A 20,903-nucleotide genomic window follows, 5' to 3' on the forward strand; every position below is an offset into this window, starting at 1 on the left:
TCTCCCCGTGGCATCCTGGAAGGAAACAGTTGCATCTGAGAGGGACGCCCCTGGTTACTCATTAGCTGACCCCCATTGTTGCTCCCCATGTAAATTTCAACTTGTTTGGTGCTTTGGCATTCAGGATCCTGGAGCCATTGCACATTCTGATCCTGACTGCAACTGTTGCTATAGCCATGTCTCAAAAGAGCCCCTAAACCAGCTAATCTGTCTTGACCCCAACAGCCAAAGAATGCGCCAACCCCACAACAATGCTGCTTTCCTCTTAAAAAAACCCACCAACCTACCCCCACCCCTTTACTGTCCCTAAGAGAGCCTGGGAATTCAGTTGCAAATTCACCCTCCCTGATTAGGGCAGCGGAAATAGAAGGGCTTCACAATAGAGCACACACACCCCCACCCCGAACAACTAAGGGCAGACAAAACGGGCGCTCCCAGAGAACAAGGAAGAGATGGCCCTACCCAGCCCCCCACGCCCAGCATCCTCTGCTCCGCAGGGCAGGGAGCTGACCGGTTTGGGGCCTGGCATGACACAATGCGGACAAACTGGGTAATTGATGACCAATTCGATTTATTTCTCACACCTCCCCCCGCACCTTTGCTGTCAGGCGTCAGACATGCAGTGCGCAGACACCGCGCAGGGAGCAGAGCAAACTCTTAGCAGGGGAAGAAGGCAAATCACGCTGCTGAAGGGCTCCGGGCCCTACTCCCTGGCGAGCACAGACACGGCCGCTCTCAGTAGGAGGGCTGGCTTATCCCCTCCGCAGTCACTACACCACAGGAATCCATCCCCTCCTCCCAGCTCCCTTCAGAATGGAAGCTGGAGGTTTAGGAAGCAACCGAAGGGTGGGGCCCAATCCTGAACCGTGGGAGCACATGCATGCGCCAGGCCGGGGGAACTGGCACTAGGTGACCGAGTTCCAGCGCAAGCTGCCATCGCTAGAAGCCAGCGAGTCCTCTCCAGCCCCACTTCCGCAGCCCTGCCCCGTACGGAATTGCCCTTCCCTGCTCTGTCTAGTGGTGTCCTTCAGACCAGAGCCACGCCCGGACCAGGTTACAGCTCCAGGCCTCCCAGCACCTCTGGCCGAAGGAACAGTCCCTTTATTTTAAAAGCACTTTCCTAGCCCCGCCCCAGCCTTGGAGAGGAGTGTTCTTGGGGGAAGAGAGCTGCCCATTCCCAGCAGCGGGCGCCAGTGACGGGCACAGCTGACTTGGAGCCCAGCACAGTCCAACTGAGAGCGTTAGCCAGGGCAAGCGGGGCTCGACAGGGGCTCAGTGGCCGGGGCACTGGCAGGGACAGGCACAGGCGAGGCCCAAGGCAGTGCCTCAGCGAGGGAGCTCTACGGGAGTCCCCCGGCAGTGACGGGGGAAGCGAGAGCCCTAACGCAGGAGCTTCAGCTCCGACACAGCCTGGATACCTGCTCTGCTCGCTCCTCTACAGCTCCCCCTCAGGACACTGCAGGAGCATCCCCTCGGGTCTGTGGGAATGCCGCAAACCCCCTCGGCCCATTCTCTCAGCCCAGGCTCAGTGACCCTTCGCAGGCACCGAAGTGCTGTACTGACTCTCTCGCTGGGCCGCCTCCCACCAGCTGTGGCTGGACTGGGGCAGGACAGTAGGTGTGGCCGACAGAGAGTCTGGATAATGTCAAGTGTTCGAGAACCAGTGCCCTGCTCAGACCCAGCTGCTCTCCAGCTGTGCCACTTGCTGGGGCCGCTGGCAGCCCGGCGGGCGTGGATCCCCCCGAGGAGGGGCTCTGGACAATGACTGTGGGACATCACGCACGCCCCACCAGGAGCAGCAGTGTGTGTGTCTGTGTGTGGGCGCGGAGGGGGCTCGCCTCCCACAGAAGCAAGGGCAGCTGCACAGAGCCTACCTATTCCCAGGAGCGGCAGCAGATGCCTCCTCCCCTGCACAGAGAGGCAGGAGGTATACCCCCAATACTTACATCCCAGCTGCTGGGAGGGCCCCGTTGGGGGGGCTGCACCCTTCCCCTCCTGCCACACCCAGGGTTTGCTCTGACTGGGAGAAGGGGTCGAGTTATCTAAGCCCACCCTAAAGTCGCCCGCTTTCCTGAGTGAAGACAGGACTGGAGAGCCCTGTGCTGGGGGTTGGCTGGGCCCTCAGAGCCAGCACCCCCAGAGCGGAACGAGGCAGGCCACACTTCTCAGAGTGATCCTCACAGGCTCCGCGGACAAACCACCTCGGTAGCACGGGGCTCCTCCTCAAGCCTTTCTTCACAGCCCTGAGGGCTGGAAACTTTCGTTTTTAAGCCGCGACTCCACTGGGATCCCGATCCCAGGAGCTGGGACCTGAGGCAGCAGCATGTAGCACCCAGGCCTGCCCCCAGGAGCCGAGAGCCATGCTGAGCGCTTCCCTTCCCACCCAGCCACCACAGGCCACTGCGATGCCCTATTACTGCCCAGCTGCAGAGAGAGCCACAAACCAGCCCCAGGGCCTTGCCGTGTGAAGCCTCCCCAAAGCCCCCACGCTCCCGGCAACATAGCTGGCTCCTATGGATTCAGTGCTTCCCTATCCCAGCATGCAGCGGGGCTGAGCACCATGCACGATGCATGGGAGTCCCAGCTCCGCGTGGACGTGCCCAAAGGGGTCTGACACAAAGAGCGCTGCTGCGTGGGCTGCGCTGAATGGTGCGATGATGCACAAAAGAGCCAGCCATTCACGCAATCAGCTTCCTCACTGAGCACACCCCATGTGTCCCCCCTTCAGACAAGCCTGAGCCCAGCGAAAAGCTGTTGTCTTGATCAGTGCATGTTTCTTCCTTCTGGAGCGACATCAAAGCCACTGTTTGGCTCCTGCTGTCACATGAGCAGTCTCCCACAGCTGGTGTTTCTTACCAGCTTTTCTTCCTGAAGAGTCACAAGGCACTTTACAAATGACTCTCGCACACTTAGGGACAGGACCTCAGCTCTCTAGAAATCAGGGTAAAGCCTCTCAAAGATTTTAAATTAATTAAGAAAAAAACCAGACAACTTGCAGACTCTGCTGAATGTCATTTCTTGTTTGGTACCAATCAATCCCCCGACAGAGCCTGGACTCCTGCTGTCCGAGCAGAGGAGAATGAACACAGAGTTAGAGCACTATCCAGAAAAAAAGGATGCCAAGAACACCAGTGACTAGATCTCAGAGCCTCTGCTGCCTTGAGCACCACCCCAATAAATCACACACAGGGGGATCTTCCTGCCTGCCAGCCAGCAGCCATCCTGGAGTCCCCCGTCAGCTTTGGAAACCGACTAGTGATGACCCAAAAGTATCAGCGGGTGATTAAAGAGAAATCCAGGGCTGCCACATCCTTCCTCCGCGTCATCTCACCAAGGTTAATCTGCCACCATTGTAAACTGTAGAGCCAGGACAACCCAGCACCACTCAGACGTCAAACATCCAAATACACCCCAGGTTTCTCTCTGGATCTTCCGAACGGGAGGGGGGTGGATCTTAGTAGATTTGAAGAGAAAGAATTGGGGGTTTCTATTATTGCTCTGTACTAGCGATTCCTCAATTGTTATTCACAGACCACATCGATCCATGGACCATGGAGCAATTGCTGATGGTCCCTGGGAAGCTGGCTGGTAACATGGTCCTGGCTCCTTGGTCCTAGCTGCTTCTACAGCTGTCCAAGCTTTTCACTGTAATTAAAAGCCTGGAGGCCTGTGAAAGCAACTGGAAACATGGAAGAGTGAGTCAGCCTGGCTGCCCCAGCAGGGACTTCTGCTGCAGATTAAAGGAGAAGAAATGAAGAGCAAAAGGAATGTTTTCTCCCCGAAAAGGACAAAACACTCAGTGCTTTAAAGTCAGCACAAGACACAATCACTTTCCCAATATGACCTTCCCCTATAACAGGGGTTCTCAAACTGGGGGTCGCGACCTCTCAGGGGGTCACCAGGTTATTACATGCAGGGGTCGCAAGCTGTCAACCTCCGCCCCAAACCCTGTTTTGCCTCCAGCATTTATAATGGTGTTAAATATATTAAAAAGTGTTTTTAATTTATAAGGGGGGGGGTCGCACTCAGAGGCTTGCTACGTGAAAGGGGTCACCAGTACAAAAGTCTGAGAGCCACTGCCCTATAAGCAATTGATCTAGGTGACAAAGGGCTGTTATGTGAGAGGTGAGGTGAGCTCTCTACAGATGTGGTCTTTGCTATGGTGAAAGCCCTGCTCTGTGCTCCTGGGGTGGGGAGTAGTCTGATTTAGACGTAAGACAGACATCAAAACTGTGTGGTCTTAGCTAGGCCCCAGCACAAGAGTAGCAACATTAACCTTGGCATCCTGGCCAATTCCCCCTGGAAGCAGGATTCTCCTTCATTTCCTGTCCTAGTTGAAAGAGGACTATAACTGCCCAAGTCAGAATTTGGCCAGGATGCTTCGGGCTTGTCTACATGGCAAGCCAGGCGTGGGAGTCTGCAGCGCACCAGCTTGCTGTGCAGTAATGTCCTGTGTGGACACTGCTCCAGTGTGGGGAAAGTCCTGAACTACTTGAAAGCGTAGCAGATGGCTGCATTTCTGAGGGAGTGAAGAGATTCCTATATAGTTTGCAAAGCCACCTGGTACCTTAGAATGACTGAGTCCCACGAACACAGTACTGTCTTACTATGAAATAAGTACATAATGAACCAACCCAGCACCCGCTGTATCTGCTCTCTGCCCTGGTATGCTGCATGGTGCATGGCCTCACCCAAACCTACCAGCATCCAACAGAAGTCACGGTCTTGACCCGACAGCTGCAACATTCAGGGATATCCCAATCCCAATGCTCTGATGTTTACAAACGAGAAACCAGCTCTTCTGGGAGGGGTGCTGGACAGAACAGCAAGAGTCAGCGCCTGCAGGGCCAGATTTCCAGAGCTCAGCCCCCAACCTGCACCCAATGCACTGAGCGCCTCTGAAGAATCCGGCCCCAGTCGTTCACCGCTGGAAAGCTCAAGAGCAGATCCTGGAGGTGGTCAGGAGCAGAAGTTTGATTGTCTCATCCTAGACTCCTATTATCCACATCCCCAAACTATTGCAAAATCCAGCCCAACTAGCCCACTGCAAGAGATGCCCATGTCTAGACCAACAGGGTGGGCTACAGGTCGGGACTGAGGTGCACCGGCAATGCATAATGGGATTCTGTGCAGCACCTGCCGACACAAATGACCTCCCTTGCGGCAGAGCTTGCAGGCTGCACTTTCATCCGCACCAAATCCTCTTCAGGTCTTTTTGAAGACATCAGTAAATAAATACAGTGAGATGCAAGGACAATCAAACCCAGGGATGTAACTCAGTGAATAACCTCGGAGGCCGAGGGATGGACTGTGATTTCAAAAGGAGACTGGTTTGGAAAGAAAAGATTTTTGAGAACTGGTAGCATTTACAACGAAAGGCTCTGTACTCTTGTTTCCTGATGCTCACAAACAACCTCCTTGCATAATTTTTGTTGTTGCGAGAGCCCCGTCTTCCCCTGTATCTTATCTAAAAAAACATGCAAAAGCTCTTGCAAACAAGACGGCAGCCTAGGGGTTGCAGAGGAAGATGTACCAGTTCCATCAAATTGAGATGTGACTTTATAAACCTGCGTGCTAGTTCATTCTAACCGGTTTGCCTACAGACTCTGCGCTGGTCATTGTACTGTCTATTTGGATTGCTTCCTGCACACAAACGTTAATGAACTACTGCAAACTCCTGACTGTTTGCTCACCAAAACAGTGCATACAGCTGTACCAGAGAGTCACTTCGTGTTCTCTCAATGCCAGTCCTAGCATGCTGCTGGAGAGAATCCATCAGGTCTTTTTGATAGGGAGAAAGTTATCCTTCAGTATTACCAATGCTCCTCTCGGGCTCGTCATCCACAGAATAGAAGCACTGATACTAGTGAGAGTAACATCTGGAGCGTGTACGAACTCCGTGCTGCAGTTGTTTTAATTGTTGAGGGTCTTGGGGGGGAGGGGGAATGGGGAGAATGGCGGCAGAGGAATCCTGCCTAGACTACATGTCACTCAGTGTCATCGTCCCCCCAGGCCCCCTCTCCTTTGCACGTTCCTCTATTTATGGTAAACTACTGGCCCTGGTTGGAATAATGACCTGGTTTCCAGCTTTGTTTCAAGCACTGCATGTCAGACTCTCCTCCCGTGCTGGTGGAGCGCTCGCCCCCGGAAATGACAGGGTTGGAGCGAGAGCTGGGCAGAAAACAATAATTATGTTTTGCAAAAAATGTTGAGGTTTCAGCATTTGTTTTCCTTCTTCATTGGAAGGAAAGCAGGCCATGTCAGAGCAGGGAGCTGACCCCCCCCCCCCCACACACACACACACACTGGAGTTGTTCCACTAGGTATAAATAATGAAATATTCATTGACCCAGCAAGACAGACTCAAGCCCAATGGTCAGGACACTCAGCTGGGCTGTAGGAGACCAAAGGTCAAGTCCCTGCTCTGAACTGGGCAAACTCAGCTCAGGCGAGTGTCATAACGGCTGGACTCCTGGCTATTCTGGGGTGCGGGTCCGTCCATCTGTCTGTCCAAAACTCCATCCTGGACCTGCGAAAGCTTTGCCAAAACCCAGCTGCTTCCAGGAAAAGTTTTCGGTGTGACTAATTGGGCTTTTCTGGCTGATGAGCTCTAGGAGGCACTGATCTTGCTACCTCCTCTAGTGGATGGATTCAGTCACTTTTGCTTTCCGTACCATCTCTTTTAAAAGGATGCATGCGCCCTGAAAGCCCTCTAGAGCAGTGCTTCTCAAGCTATCTGGTGTGGGGGACCGGCATTTTCTTTTTCCAATGTGTGCGCAGACCGGCACTGATCCGTGGACCACCACTTTGAGTAGCACTGCTCTAGAGACAGTGTAAAGGGGAGCTCCTGGCTCCTGAGTTCACTCATCCCCCTAGAAATCCTGCATAGCCCTGCTGCAGCTGCCCCTCAAGCCAGTGGGAGAACTGCTGTACTCTGTACTTCTGAGGGCAGCCAGTGCCTTTTCCAGCCTGAGAACTGACACACAAGACAAGGCCAGTGCAGCCGCTGTCACTGGAAATAGCTTGGTTCTGATCCAGTGATGGTACATTCAGTAAAAAATGCAACAAATCAAGGGCTTGGAGTGGGGACTTTTAAATGTCAATGGCTTGGATTTCGGGGGGGGGGGGGGGGGGGGAGGGGGAGGACGGAGGACGAGGACAGTAGAAGAGAGCGCCCTTGACTCCACCACTCCAGACCTCCTCCCATGACCCACACCCTACATGAGCCTTTATCACACCAGGACCCACCCCTAGGGCAGTGCTGGCAGAGTGGTGCCCTGGGCTGGCAACCCCCTTCCTTGCCAGCGAAGAAGCAAAGGGCTGCCTGGGGGTAGGGCACATTGCCCATGGCACCGCACCCGCCAAACCCTCCCGCCTCTTGGTGATTTCACAGCTAACAGCCCAGGCAGAGGAAAGGTGCTCAATACCGATGGCCAAGGGAGGGAGAGAGCCACAAAAGCCAGCGCCCCAGGGCGGATGGGTGGCCTTGCAGGCAGGACTTGGGGGAGCTGGTTCTACTCCTGACTGCCACTGACCCCCAGCGTGACCTTAGACAAGCCACTTCACTGCCCCATGACTCAGTTTCCCCACCTGCACAAGGTGGGCATTGACAGGCTCACCAGATACTGTGCGCAGGGCCCCATCCAGCCTGCCCCAGGCTCGGAGAGGACGGTGATGGGCGCCGGGCAAGAACCAGGGTCGGTGCCCAGGGAACAGAGCAGCAGCACGGGGCTGCCAGACAAGCCCGCTGTTCCTTGTGCCACTCAGCTTGCCCGGGCGCCCGGCGCGGCCAGCACAAGAGGCGGGGAGGTCCCACTCGCCGCAGCCGCTGCCGGAGCGGACGGGACCAGGCTGGCGGCGGCTCGCGGCATCGCTCCCGGGCGGGCCCCAGCCCACAGACCCGAGGCGCAGCCGGGAGCGGTCGCGGACACCAGCCCGACTCAGGGCACCTTTGGCTGCGGCGTTCCGGGCTCCAGCGGGGCGCAGGAGAGGGGCCCCGCCCCAGGGCGGACTGAGGGGTGCCCAGCCCCGGGCCGGGGGGCCGCACCCGGGGGGCTCCGGGCCCCCTCCCCAGACTCCGCACGCACGAGCCGCTCCGGCGGGGTCTTACCGAAAGTTGGTCCCACCAGGGCCGGCATCAGACACAGGAGGCTCCGCAGCAAGAGCAGCCGCCGCCGCCGCATGGCCCCGTCCCTCCAGGGCCACATCCCGCGGGGCAGAGCGAGCCGAGCCGGGAAAGCCCCAGCCCCGTGGAGCCGGGCGGGGCGCAGACAGCGCCGGGCGGGAAGAGGGCGCACGGGAGACCCAGCGGAGGAGCGCGGGGGGGCCGGCGAGGCACGGGGGGGGGGCTGGAGACCGGGGGCTGCTGATCGGTCCCGGGGGTCAGACAGGAGGGGGGCGGCGCGCACTGCGGGGGCACACGGCGGGGGGGGCTGGGTCGGGAGGGCGGGAGGGGTCGGCACGCACTGGGGGGGGGGAATCTGTGCGCGGGGGGGGGGCAGGGGATTAATTCATTCTTTCGCCGCCAGCCCCGTTCCCGCACCAGGCTCCGCTGCTCCCGGGGGCTCCCGGCGATAATCCACCGCAGAGGCGCCGCCGCTGCCCCCTGCTCAGCCCGCACCCGGGCGGCGGCAGCGCCGGGAACTTGCTCCAACTCGGCTGCCCCGGCCCATTGTCAGGCTGAGCCCTCCCCCGCCGCCTTAAAGAGACACCGACCTGCCGGGCAGGAGGGGCGGGGGCTCCGCCTGCAGGGCCGGGGCGGGGGGGGGCTCTTCTCCTCGCCGCAGGGCCACGCGCCTGCCCGAGCCCGAGCTGGGCTGGGGGCAACGAGGCGCCGGCTCCGGGGGGGTGGTGAACAGACCCTCCACCCCAAGCGCAGGGGCAAGGCGGGAGCCCTGGGAGCCGGGCAGGGGGCGTGAGCGGCGGGGGGGGTTCCGCCTCTGGGCCCCCTGGGGCGGGGGTATCCCACCCCCCCGGGGGGGGGTGCACGAGGGGCTCGCCCCTGGGCCCGCTTGGAGCCCGCGCCTGCTTTGCGCACGAGGCGGGGACGGGGACCCGGGCGCAGCCCCCCGGCCACACGGGTGTTTGCATCCCAACGAGCGAGGCCAGGCGGCAGCCCCGTTCCCTGGGCGCACACGGGACGCCCCCCGCCCCGGCAGAGCTGCGGCTCCCTCTTTGGCCCAGCCCCGCGCCCGGCTCCCCGGCTGGTCTCCCCACGTGCGCCTTAGCCGCAGCCTGTGCCAAGCGAGCCGGGCCCCGGGGCTGACAGCCCTGGATTAAGCCGCTCTGAACCAGCGCGGTCACTTTTTAAACGCGTCACCGCAGCTCCTGTGCCTTTAGCCCTGGGGAGGAGCCGCCCCGCTCTCCGGCCCTGCCAAGTGCCTTTGAGGCACCCTTCTGCCATGGCAAGAGGGCAGCGACAGATCGCCGAGCAAGGAGACAGGTTCTCTCGGCGACAGGGAGAACGTTTTCCCGAAGCCTCTCAGCCTAAAGTGAAGGGCAAGAGTGATGGAGAGGAAGCGAGGAGCTGTTCACGAAGGGAGGCGAAGATGACATCTTTTGCAATGCTGCCTGGCTCGACCAGAGAAATGATGGTGACATTCATCAGCTCAGGAGAGCAGACAGTTCATTCATTCCTCCTCTACTGCACCTGGGGACTGCAGTCTGGACACTGAGCAAGGCAGCAGTTAGGGCTTGCTTCCCAAACCACCCTTCTCCATGTGCCCTGGATTCTCTTTCCTCATTTTTCCTATTACCTCTCCATCCTCCCTGGTGTGCACTACTCCCAGGTTAGCATCATCTGCAAGATTAATTCATGTGCATCTTACTCCCTCTTAAAAATGACTACGGAAAGCATTAAGCAAGGGCCAGAGCTGCTGTGACCCTGAGGGACCTCTCCTCTGTACAGAAACTCCTAACTCCATACACTGCTTTTGTTTGGGGTCTTTTGGGCAGTTTTCATTGTACATAGCAGTCATAGAATCTCAGGGTTGGAAGAGACCTCAGGAGGTCGTCTAGTCCCACCCCCTGCTCAAAGCAGGACCCATCCCCCATTTTTGCCCCAGATCCCTAAATGGCCCCCTCAAGGATTGAGCTCACAACCCTGGGTTTAGCAGGCCAATGCTCAGACCACTCCCCCCCCCCCCCCCCCCCGCCCCAAACCCATCCTCGGGGGTTTGGTGAATTCACAGACCAGCGCTGTCCGAGTGGCACTGCACACACATGGAAGAAAATACATTCCCACTCCACCCAGCTCCCAGTCTGAACCAGCCACAGAAAGTGGAGTTCAGACACATACAGTGACACACAGGCCGAGACGCGCTGGTCTCCTAGCTGTCCTGATTTTTTTTCTTCTTTATGAGATTTTTTAAATTCCCCCCAGTTTTCCCTCCTGAAACCAAACATCCACGTACAGCAGCATTCTGTGCAATAATTCCTTACTGTGTTGAACACCAGTATCAGTGAGTGAGTGGTGGGAACAGTCTTCTGTCCTCTCCCCTTCTCAGTGAATCCCCTCTCGCTGTGAGGAGGAAAGGGCAGGCTGGCTTTCTCTGCTTTCTGGGTCAGAACGCTGCCCTCCACGGGTCCTAAGAACCTCTTGATTGTGCATGTCGGACTGTATTGGTTGCCCAACTGTTCTCAGCACAGCTAATCCCCCAGGAGAACACGTGTCCTGTGGTTCTCTTACTCTGTCAGACCCGTTTCAGATGCTGTCTGTAATTCCTCCTTGGTGCTGAATCCCTTGTATCATTATCAAAAGCATTTCATTACCATCGGCTGGCTTAGCAGATACTTTGGAAGGAAAGTCTCACTTTTCTGCCTCTGTTTCCATGCCCCTGCTCTCCTGTACAGACTCTACCCAGTCCAGTTACGAGGCCTCCCCACCAGGTTTCATGCCCATGGTGAGTGTCACTGTCCTTTAGACCCACTTCTAGCTTGTTTGCTTCCCACACGCCCGTCATTTGTGTACATGCTCCTAAATCCACTGACACGCCTGTTCTTATTATTTATTGAACTTGTTGCAGAGTGATGTCATCTTGAGTCTCATCTGGTATGTTGGTATGTTTGGTATGCTGGATTATCTGAGCTAAACAAGATCTTTAACGTCCCTGTCCTGCCTAGTTTACAGCCCACCCAGTTAGCCCTGCAAGCTCCGAGCGCAGGTTAGTAACCCTTCTGCATAACCAGTGACTGTCCAGTCCAAACAGCAGACATACGTCACTCCGTGAATCCAGAGTGCCCACTTCTCGGCACCATCACTGCAGCCACCCATTGTTCTCCAGCATCAGCCGTCCTTTGGCACTTGCCACTCCTGTCTTTACTTCCCCTGCAGCTGTTATTGATTGTACTAAAACTCCCTTCATTGGGGGCGGGGAATGAGTTGTTTCCACATGATCTATAATAAGCATGAATTTCCCAGCATCCTCCAGGATATGCTCCATCCTCCTCCTCCTCCTCATATGTCCTGCCTGGTTCTCCATTATGGAGCCACCGATCAGAATTGTTGGCTGTTTCTTCCTGGGGAATTAATAAATTCCTTTGGGACTTTCTCAGCCTGAACCCCTCTCATCTTCTCAAGGGAGGGGCCCGACAGCAGGCATCTAGGCTCCACACACATTTCGCTTTGGTTTTTCCAGCTCCGCTTGGTATTCCTCAGTGCCACGGGTCTCCATCCTTCCTCCTTGTGCACAGCTAACCCAGCTGAGATCCTACCTGCTAAGCATCTCCGAACACCTCCTCCCTCCATGCTTCCCATGGTCTGCCTCGATTGGTATCTTTCACCTGGCATTGCCTGTGCCAATGGGAGCAGCTGCAGCTCTGGGGGCTTGCCCTCTGCGGAGGGCAGGGAATGCTTGGCCTGCTGTCCTCCCAGAGGCCTCTACCTGGGGAGGGCAGACTTGACTCATGGCCTGGGAGGCGCCAGTGGGACCCACCAAACAACTGGCAGTGCCACTGTACCCTCTTCCACACAGACCTGCTGCTGCCAGAGCTCCTGCGCTGGGTTCCACCGCCCGAAGCCAGTCAAAAGCAGCAGGGGCTCAAGCTAGATCACTACAAGCAGGGCTACAAAACCATGAACGTCCCCAGCCAGACACACACAGACCCAAATCTCCACTTTGCCGGGGCAGAGCAAGTGCTTCAGAGAGTCTCAGATTACAAAGCCAGAAGGGACAACTGTGACCATCTAATCTGCCCTCCTGTAGGACACAGGCCAGAGACCTGCCCTGGCTTAATTCCTGTTGGACCCAGAGCAAATGTTAATGGTAAGGCCAGTCAGTCAGGCTACAAGTGCCTTGACTTGGCATTGTCAGGTGCTGCTTGTGTCCCAGTGGCACGCAGAATGGTAAGGAATTCTTACAGGGGCTTCAAAAATATCCAAGACGTTTTTAAAATGACTCCCAGTCTAACCCTTCGGCCGGGGGCCAGCCTGATCAGAACGGGCAAGGGCTGCTTGTCTAATGCCAATAGGAAATGACTTCTGGAAAATATGTTTTAATCCCTAACCAACCTCTCCCTGTACCTGCCCCTGCCCCCCCGGGGAGAGACCCCGGAGCTGGGGCTCTTCCATCTCTAGGTCTGATCAGCCTGCATCACAACTGCTGCTTCCTCTGCTCGCTGGACCTTGACTGTGTCAAAGCCGTGCTGAGTGCCCGCCCAGTCGGGTGTGTAATTTAATTGTTCAGCAGCCAGAGAACATGTTGGCTGCTTTAATTCGTTTAAAATAGAAACAGAGTAAGGTGTTTGGCTGCCTCCAGGACCCCGTCTGCAGCTTCCTCCTCACTGCTCGGGTAGCGCTAGGTGACCTTCTGCCGGGAATCAATAGCGGCAAGGGACAGGTTCAACAGGATGTCTGGGGTCCCTGCTGCAGTGAGCTGTTTGGCTTGAGCCCACATCTGGAACCCCATTCACACTGCCGCTCTAGGAATTCGCCTCGAAGCACCCTGCTGCCCTGGGGGAGAGTGCCCCAGGGGCCAGGAACTGCAGACACAGCCAGTTTGGTTTGGGAAAAAGAAAGGAACAACCCAGCCAGCTGGCTGGGCCCCCCAGTGCCCTGACTGCCAGCGGGAGCCCTCCCCCACCACTCCATCCAATCCCACCTCAGGCAAGTGTCCCCAGGAGCAGCTGGGGATGGGCCCCAGCCTGCTGATACTGGCTCCATCTGGTCTTCTTTGGCCCACAGCTACCCACGGGCAGTTCCCCTCCAGTTTACTGCCACCACTACCCTGCTCAGCTCGGCTCCCACTGCCAGGTCCCGTCCAGCTGGCCGATGGAGTTCGAGATGCTTAATCAGAGTGTTGTTTGCCAGAGCCAAGCTCAGACTCCACAAGAAATCACCACTCTTCCTACTTGCCATGCTGGGCCCGGCTTCCAGCTCAGGGTGGCTCAGCTTTCCTCTGAACAAGCACCATGAATTTGCACACACCTGCAGCTACACAGCCCGGTTAGTGGGAAATTCCAGACAGTGCTGCTGGGCACTTTATGGGACTCCTCTGAAGTGCAGGCAAATTACACCTGGCAGCAGGTAGGACGCAGCCTTCAGTTCTCTCATTTCACCTACAGAAGGCGCCAAAGAGCTTCTGTTCTCACCCTGCTCTCTTACCTCTCTACCTCCATCTGGCCTGTCCTCCTGGACTCCTCCTGCAGCTGGCCTCCGCAGCACAAGATAGCAAGCCGAATGCTCTGCGGTTTAAGGCACCTCTAATTAAAGGAGAGGCACCCACAGACCTTTTCAGAGACTTCTTTAATTGAGTCATAGTAAAGGGGAACTGTCAAATGCTACACACTCTCCTTTGATTGCAACCTCCTCCCAGAAGCCTGAAACCATCCTTTGTCTCTCTCTTGCTTTCATCCTTTCCCACTTGACAGACATTGATATTTTCCCTGCGTTGTTTGTGGAGCGCAAGGCAACGTGTCTCTGCTCCCTTTCGTTCCGTGTGTGAGCTCTAGCTCCAGCACGATGACAGAGCCAGTCGGGGAACAGCATCGGTGAGCCCACACTAGCTAAATGGCTGCCTCTCTGGCAGCACAGCCCATGATACTATAGGGCCTACAAATGCGCTGGTTTGGGGTTGTTTCTAAGCTTCTCCAGGAGCAAGCAGTGAGTTGGAAGATGTGGGCAGAGGCTCTGTCACATGCTGACTAAGGGGGAAAGGGAACTGCAGGAAATGAAGGATATGAAGAGCATTAACATAAACTCTGTTGCTCACTTAAATTGACACCCTGTCCTGGAGACCCACCAGGTAATCTGACTGCCATCCATTGCCCCTTCCCTGGGGTATCCTGTACATCACTGCCTTGCTCCTCAGCTGAATCAGGCACATGGCATGTTGGCAGATGTCAAAAATCCTGGAAACCCGCAACTAGGATTCCTACCATCTAGCTCCACGGAAAGATTTTTCCAGCAACACTGGCTGACCTGTCTGTCCAGTCCCTTCCCGAGGTGGATTTTACATACAGCGTGGGCTAGCATCACTCTCAGGGCTTGGAGAGCTCTAAGTTCATCAGATGAGATTTTATACATCCCATAAAAAGAGTCATCAGCATTTTCCACCTAAACTAATATTGCTAAATGCACAGCCCCTTTGACCCAGCTTAACGCTAAGCCCTTGAGGGATACAGCTCACCGTTCCCTCCACTTGGCTGAGTCAACTCAGTCCAAAGGGAGGGCATGCCTGAGTGCTGCTCTGCCTACAAGTCCTGCCAACACCGTTAGCTCCTTGGTATAAAACAGAGCGAGAGAGAATAGGCAGAAGTTCTATAAGGAATGACGAGAGACAGGAATTAGTTTGCTGAGGCTCCAAAGACAGAAGACCTACGGAGGTGTTAACCTTCCCAAGCAGGAATTCCATAACTGGAACATTGTCACTTGGTATGTGTGGAGCTGGCTCTATTTTACAGAAACTCCAGAATTGGAGTCTCACGTGGCAACGCTCTGAACCTTCTTCTATTCTCCCCTTCTTCTAGTCCTTCCAACCTGGTTTCTGGCAAAGACACTTTGCTCCCTCAGGAGATCAGACAACACCCTGACCTAGAGAGCACTCGCTAACTATGGAAGGAGGTAACCAGATACCTGGTCCAGTGCCAACATTCTCATTGACTTTCCAAGATGCCAGCTATTGGGTTCCCCTCGAGTTCAGGAAGTCATTTGTGTTACAAAGTGGGATGGGCCCAAAGTCTGGTGACCACTGGAGACTTTTTCCAGGGCCTAAACCAGCTCACAATCAGTTGTAGTCTGCCTTCATGGACTTCTCTGTGTGCCTACAAGTCAGAAACGTCCTAGGCTCAATTGCTGATCAAGGAACAGCATTTAGTAGAAACACTTCAGCGGGCACTCAGCCCACACAAGCTATCACTATGGCAGAGTTTCTTCACTGAGAGTTCTTGTGCGTGTATATCCCACGTTCAAACAACGACTCAAGAAGTTTAAAATTCCTCATATGGGTAATCAGTGGCAGAAACCAATTCAACAGCCCTCTGAAGTCTCTATCTGCAACTTCACACTGCACAGACTTTATCATTTCCCTCCAGTTTTGAGCAAAATGAAGCCAGATATACATTAAAAATGCTCCTAAGTGATTATCTGACTCATATATTGTCTAGGCAGCTGCTGTCCCATATGCCTGTTCTGGACATTGATCCACCATTTCATACATCCCAAGTTGGCAATGGACTCGGAGAAAACCCCTAGTCAATGGGCATTTTGTCAATGGGCCAAGATTTCACCCTCTATGTTTAACCCTTTTTTGTACATTCTGGAAACAACTCACAGGACCAAATCTCTGGCACAGGGTTAGGATACAGAACTTGATGTCTACGGTGGATCGAAGGTTATCTGCAGTCTACTGACGGTACCTACAAAGGCCGCATTACTGAGATGGGAGAATGGAGTCAAACTTACTGTAACTTGCTGAGAGCAAAAACACCAGAACAACCTCAGGTGACAAAGTTTTGCTAAACTAGGGGCTTCAATCAGTGGTTCTCAAACGTTGTACTGGTGACCCCTTTCACACAGCAAGCTTCTGAGTGCGACCCCCCTTATAAAATAAAAACACTTTTTTATATATTTAACACCATTATAAATGCAGGAGGCAAAGTGGGGTTTGGGTGAAGGCTGACAGCTCGCGACCCCCCATATATTAACCGCGGGACCCCCGAGGGGTCCCTATTCCCAGTTGAGAACCCCTCGCCTAGATGTACATGTCTTGGGACTTTACTAAGTGGTAACTCCATCGCCTTACTCAAGAGATACCCGGGTTGTGCTCCAGCCAATCAATCTGCTGCCCAAGCTATTGCTAGTATTTGGTATTGAAATCTATAATGCAGATTAGCTGAATGTAAGGGAAAGTCTTCTCTTGACACTTCTAATTCCTGTGTTAAATATGATTGATTTGTAGAAGACAGATAAAACTTGGCAGTCATGGATTCTTAGCATCTTAAATATAACTCCGTGTTCCTTTTACTTCTGTTCTCTGATAGAATAATCAGCAAGTTCTGATCATCCCCTAAATGTTTCTATATTTGTATATCCCAAATGCAATTAAAAAAAATCTATCTCACCTGGGGCAGTTAAATATGGAGCAGTATTTCCCCTTCAAAATATAGGGAACACTGCAGATGCCATGGTGAGGTCAAACACCATAGCATGGTAATTGTTGATTTGTTTTTCAAAATGCTTACTGTAGCATGCTAAATTCTTAATTCAAGGACACAAATATCCCCTCATTAGACATCACGCAGGCCTGGGAGAACTTTAGAGTGCCCTGTCGAATTTGGATCAAGAAAAAGAGGCAGTTAATTAGAATAGTTAACAACAGAATCTCCGGACTTTTAAATTCTAATCAGAAGGGCCCCAACTTGCTCCAGAATAATCTACCCTCTCCTGACTATCCCTCATGAATAAGGTTGTTATGTATGTGAATCTTTGAAAGCACACCAGGGGATTGTTGCAGGGGATTAATGTTAGATGGGCACCATTCAGCCTGAAAAAACCACATTTCAACACCATCCTGATTCAGGTCTAAAAGGCATTAGGGAGACCTTATTGGATTTGCATAAATCAAGTCCATATTTATCTAACATTCATAATTACTAGGATGGAGTTGAGTTGCCTCAAGCGGTGGGAGAAATCCTTGGATGGGGGCTCCAGAACCAGGGCGTTAGCTTTCTGGCACTTCTAAGTCCTGCTGGGCAGGGAGCAGTTTTCTGTGTTGCACAGAGCCAAATGCCCCTCTGAAAATGACTAGACCCATAAATATCCAAAACCATTAGTAGAGCCGTCAAGCTCAACCAGGTGTTGTGACAGTGGGGGGGTTTCATTTGGATATTAGGAAAAACTTTTTCACTAGGAGGGTGGTGAAGCCCTGGAATGGGTTACCTAGGGAGGTGGTGGAATCTCCTTCCTTAGAGGTTTTTAAGGTCAGGCTTGACAACGCCCTGGCTGGGATGATTTAGTTGGGGTTGGTCCTGCTTTGAGCAGGGGATTGGACTAGATGACCTCCTGAGGTCCCTTCCAACCCTGACATTCTATGATTCTATGACTTGATGAAGGGGTCATTGGGTGAAGTTCTCTGGCCTGTGTTCTACAGGGGGTCAGACTAGATGAGCCCAATGGATCCACTATGAATCTAGGAAATAACACTGGAGGCACGGGCCACAATTTTCTAAAGTGTCTACGTTACTAAAGGCTGAAGTCCCATTTTCAGAAGTGACTCAGGCACTAAAGAGTTTAATTGTCATTGACAGTTAATGGGACTTCAGCTCCTAAGTCACTTGGGCACTCTGGAAAGTTTTACCCTGGATCATGGAAATCCTTAATTGTGAGAACAGTCATTTTAAAACAAGGCTGCAGGTATGAAAGGAACACAGACTTGAAGTCTGGAGGCTGGCCTCACCTCGGGAGTGGTTAAGGTTGTTGTGGCATGTTTGCTTATGTGTGAGATGGATGGCACAGGGGTGGGGTCACATGAAGATCATGCTTCCCATAGGCGCTGTGGATTTCCTAGTGCTTTAACGTGGCTGGTGGCAGTTGGACGTGAGCAGTCTTCACTGAACATCATACTTTTGTGCTGGAACAATGACACACACAAAGAGCCTTTCTCTGGGATCCACTGCCACATTTGGGAACAGCTGTTGCAAGGTTGTCCTTTCATCTCACCAGGGCCCTTGTTTTAAAGCCAGCACCATCAGCCACGTCCCACTGTCCGTGGGAACCCATCAGTCGAGCGCGAATGGAAAACCTGCACCAGATCCTTCCCTTCCCTTTCATCCCTCACTATGCCAGCTTTCAGGCTCCCATGCAGCCTCAGGCACTGGGCCCGCTTAGCCAAACCCCAGGTCTCCAGAGGTTCCCGGGTCTCCAGCTTGGGCTATTACGGAGTTTATTTTAACAAGAAGAAGCCTCCAGCCCTCTCTTAATGTGTCTCATTGGGCAGGCCGGGGGAAGGGGCGGGAGGAGCTGGCTTTCTCCTCCATCTTCTGTCATTGGGGGGCAGCAAGGTAAGACACCCCCCAAGCCTCCTGGCATCTTCTGGGCAGCAGACTGCATCCCCCATTTAGCAGCCTCCATCTCACTGCTGCAGAGTGTGGGGGTGAGGCTGCGGCCTGCTGCCAGAAGAGCCAGGGGACTCGGGGGAGAGGCCTGGCTCTCCCTGCCATCTCCTTCAAAGACAGAGGCTGAAGGAGTGGCCAGCCCAGTGTTTCAAAGAGCCCAGGCAAGGAGAGGGGGTCCAAAGACATCTGGAGAGGTGTGGAGGGCAAGGCCACTGGCCCACAGCGTCTACCCTAAGAAGGGTCTGGGCCTGTTGGAGAGGTGGTATCGAGGGTGAAGGGTGGTATGACTGAGGCTCAGATCTGGGTTCATTCGGACTCGGTACCTGAATCTCATTTCACAAAGGAACCCCCATGAACCGGCGCTTCAGCCCATTCAGTGCTCTTTGGGTCCATGCTGCCAGCAGTCTCCAGGGACACCTGTGTCCATGCTCCCACATCTAACCTTGGTGTGTTATGGGCACGCCAAGCCTATAGGTGGTGGAGCCGCTCACAAAGGCTTGTTTGTTTCTTCTGCCAAAAAAGGGAGCGGCCTCTGCCGATCCCACCACATCCCATCACCCACGTTTCCAAGACAGTTTGTCCAAGGCTCAAATACCCACCTCTTTAATGAGACATGGTGAGGTAGGGAATATCTTTTATTGGACCAACTTGTCCTGGTGAGAGAGACAAGCTTTCGAACTACACAGAGCCCTGCTTCGGCTCTGGGAAACGTACTCGGAGTGTCACAGCTCAGTACAAGGTGGGAGAGCTGAGCAGTTAGTTAACTACTTCTGCCAGACAACGCAGCATAACTCTGAAGACGAGCTAGGTGGGCTCAGCAGCTGGTCTCTCTCACCTACAGAAGTGGGTCCATTACAATCTATCCCCCCCTTGTCTCTCTCATACCCTGGGACCTGCATGGCTACCACACGGCGTGCACATTAATGAAACTCATCAACCATTTAATGCTATTAGCCCGGGCACTTACAAATGTGGAGAGAGATATTTAATTAGTAAGCTCTAGGGCCCAGCCTCAGATCCGGGGAGCAAGCAATGTGCTGTTACTGATGGGTTCATCATTCTCAAGCAGTGCAGAAATCTCTCGTTCGTTCCTCACGCCTGCTGCAAAGTCAGTTATATCGAGGGCCCTGGGGAGGTGAATTGAGTGTGCAATAGTTCTAGGACTCGCTCTGCAAACGGGGCCAGTTTGCTAAAAGGTCTCATTGCCTACCGGGGGTGGGAGGGTTTACAACCTTGCTGAGCAAGCGTAGCATCTGCTGAATTCGATGGGAGATTGGGCCAGATTATTGTTCATGCTATTAAACTAATACATACTAAAGTGCCCCCCCCCTTGTCTCTTACAAATTACAATGGGATGATTTCTCATGGGAAGAATGAGGGCAAGCAGAACAGGAGAAAGAAGGGAGAAACACCACTCCTGTGGGTAAAACACTCAGCAGACAGTCTAAAGATACGGGATCAGACCACTGTACATTTTCGTTGGCAAGCTCGTCAGTTTTGCCAAAATTCCTCCCTGCTTTCCATTGTCCCTGGCTGTCTGTTCTCCTCGTGGGCTGTTTTCACCTGGTAAATGTATACCACTGGGATCAGAAAGCAGGTGAGGTTTTACACCTTATCTGATCAAATCCACATGTATAAAGAAATTCATTTAAGAGATTCTCTTCTTTTAAAGTAACATCCTAGGGAGCAAGGCAGTGGGAGGAAAAGCCACGGGGTCTAATGGGAGAATTCAAGGGTCTCCCCTGTCTTTGTCAGCTACTGTTCTATGATTCTTAGAGACGAGATTGAAAACTTTTCCATTGGTTGCGTAGCCAGCTGACCCATGGGCCACATTCTTTGCTAAGAGGTTTTCCTCTCTCTCTCTGGTCTCCAATTCTGAAATATCCTGCAGTCCCGTGAACAGAGTCCTATTTCCTGTAAGGAGATGGAGCGGATTCTGAGGGAGATAACGGAGAAATGGTTGTGATTTCCGGTGGACTTCCCCTAAGGCAACGTGTGCTGGGTGGCTGTAATCAGTGATCAGCCGCAGGGGATGGCGAGTGCAAAGAGAATTGTTAACTGCACCCGGAAATCCAGAGGGAAGGAGCCTAGCACAATTAAGAGTCAGAGAGAAGAAGGTGGAGAAAGGGCGCCCTCTGCACATAGACTGCAGAAAGGCAGGGCACTGAGGAGCCAAGCAGCATCCCCACAGTGGCCTGCAATGTGACTGAGACCAGCAGGGTGGAGTCCTGGCTAACAAGCCATTGAGCCTGCTTTGATCTTTCACAAGACTGGGGTCAGGCTGGAAATCAGGGCCTGGTTCTGATTTATTTACACAGTTTATGATGTCCCAGCAGTGTCCACATGCACTTAGA

At 53.9% G+C, this 20,903-nt stretch overlaps 1 protein-coding gene across 7 annotated transcripts in view; it reads right to left on the bottom strand.

Annotated features, from left to right (window-relative positions):
• Positions 1-20,903, bottom strand: part of ROBO3 (roundabout guidance receptor 3) — a 228,239-nt gene that overhangs the window by 131,426 nt on the left and 75,910 nt on the right. For 2 of the 7 annotated variants that reach the window (XM_037882411.2, XM_037882410.2), the window contains exons 1-2: positions 8,348-8,410; positions 8,111-8,305 (exon numbers count right to left, since the gene is read on the bottom strand). The exons of 4 other annotated variants lie outside the window; for them this stretch is intronic. In XM_037882411.2, coding sequence (XP_037738339.1) covers positions 8,111-8,207 — 97 coding nt within the window. In that variant the 5' untranslated portion in view covers positions 8,208-8,305; positions 8,348-8,410. Of the gene's footprint in view, positions 1-8,110; positions 8,306-8,347; positions 8,411-20,903 lie in introns of those variants that run through there. One more of the 7 variants, XM_043534094.1, reaches the window with a different exon arrangement.

The sequence above is a fragment of the Chelonia mydas genome, chromosome 22 (assembly GCF_015237465.2).
Source record: "Chelonia mydas isolate rCheMyd1 chromosome 22, rCheMyd1.pri.v2, whole genome shotgun sequence".
In the NCBI taxonomy this organism is placed as follows: domain Eukaryota; kingdom Metazoa; phylum Chordata; order Testudines; family Cheloniidae; genus Chelonia; species Chelonia mydas.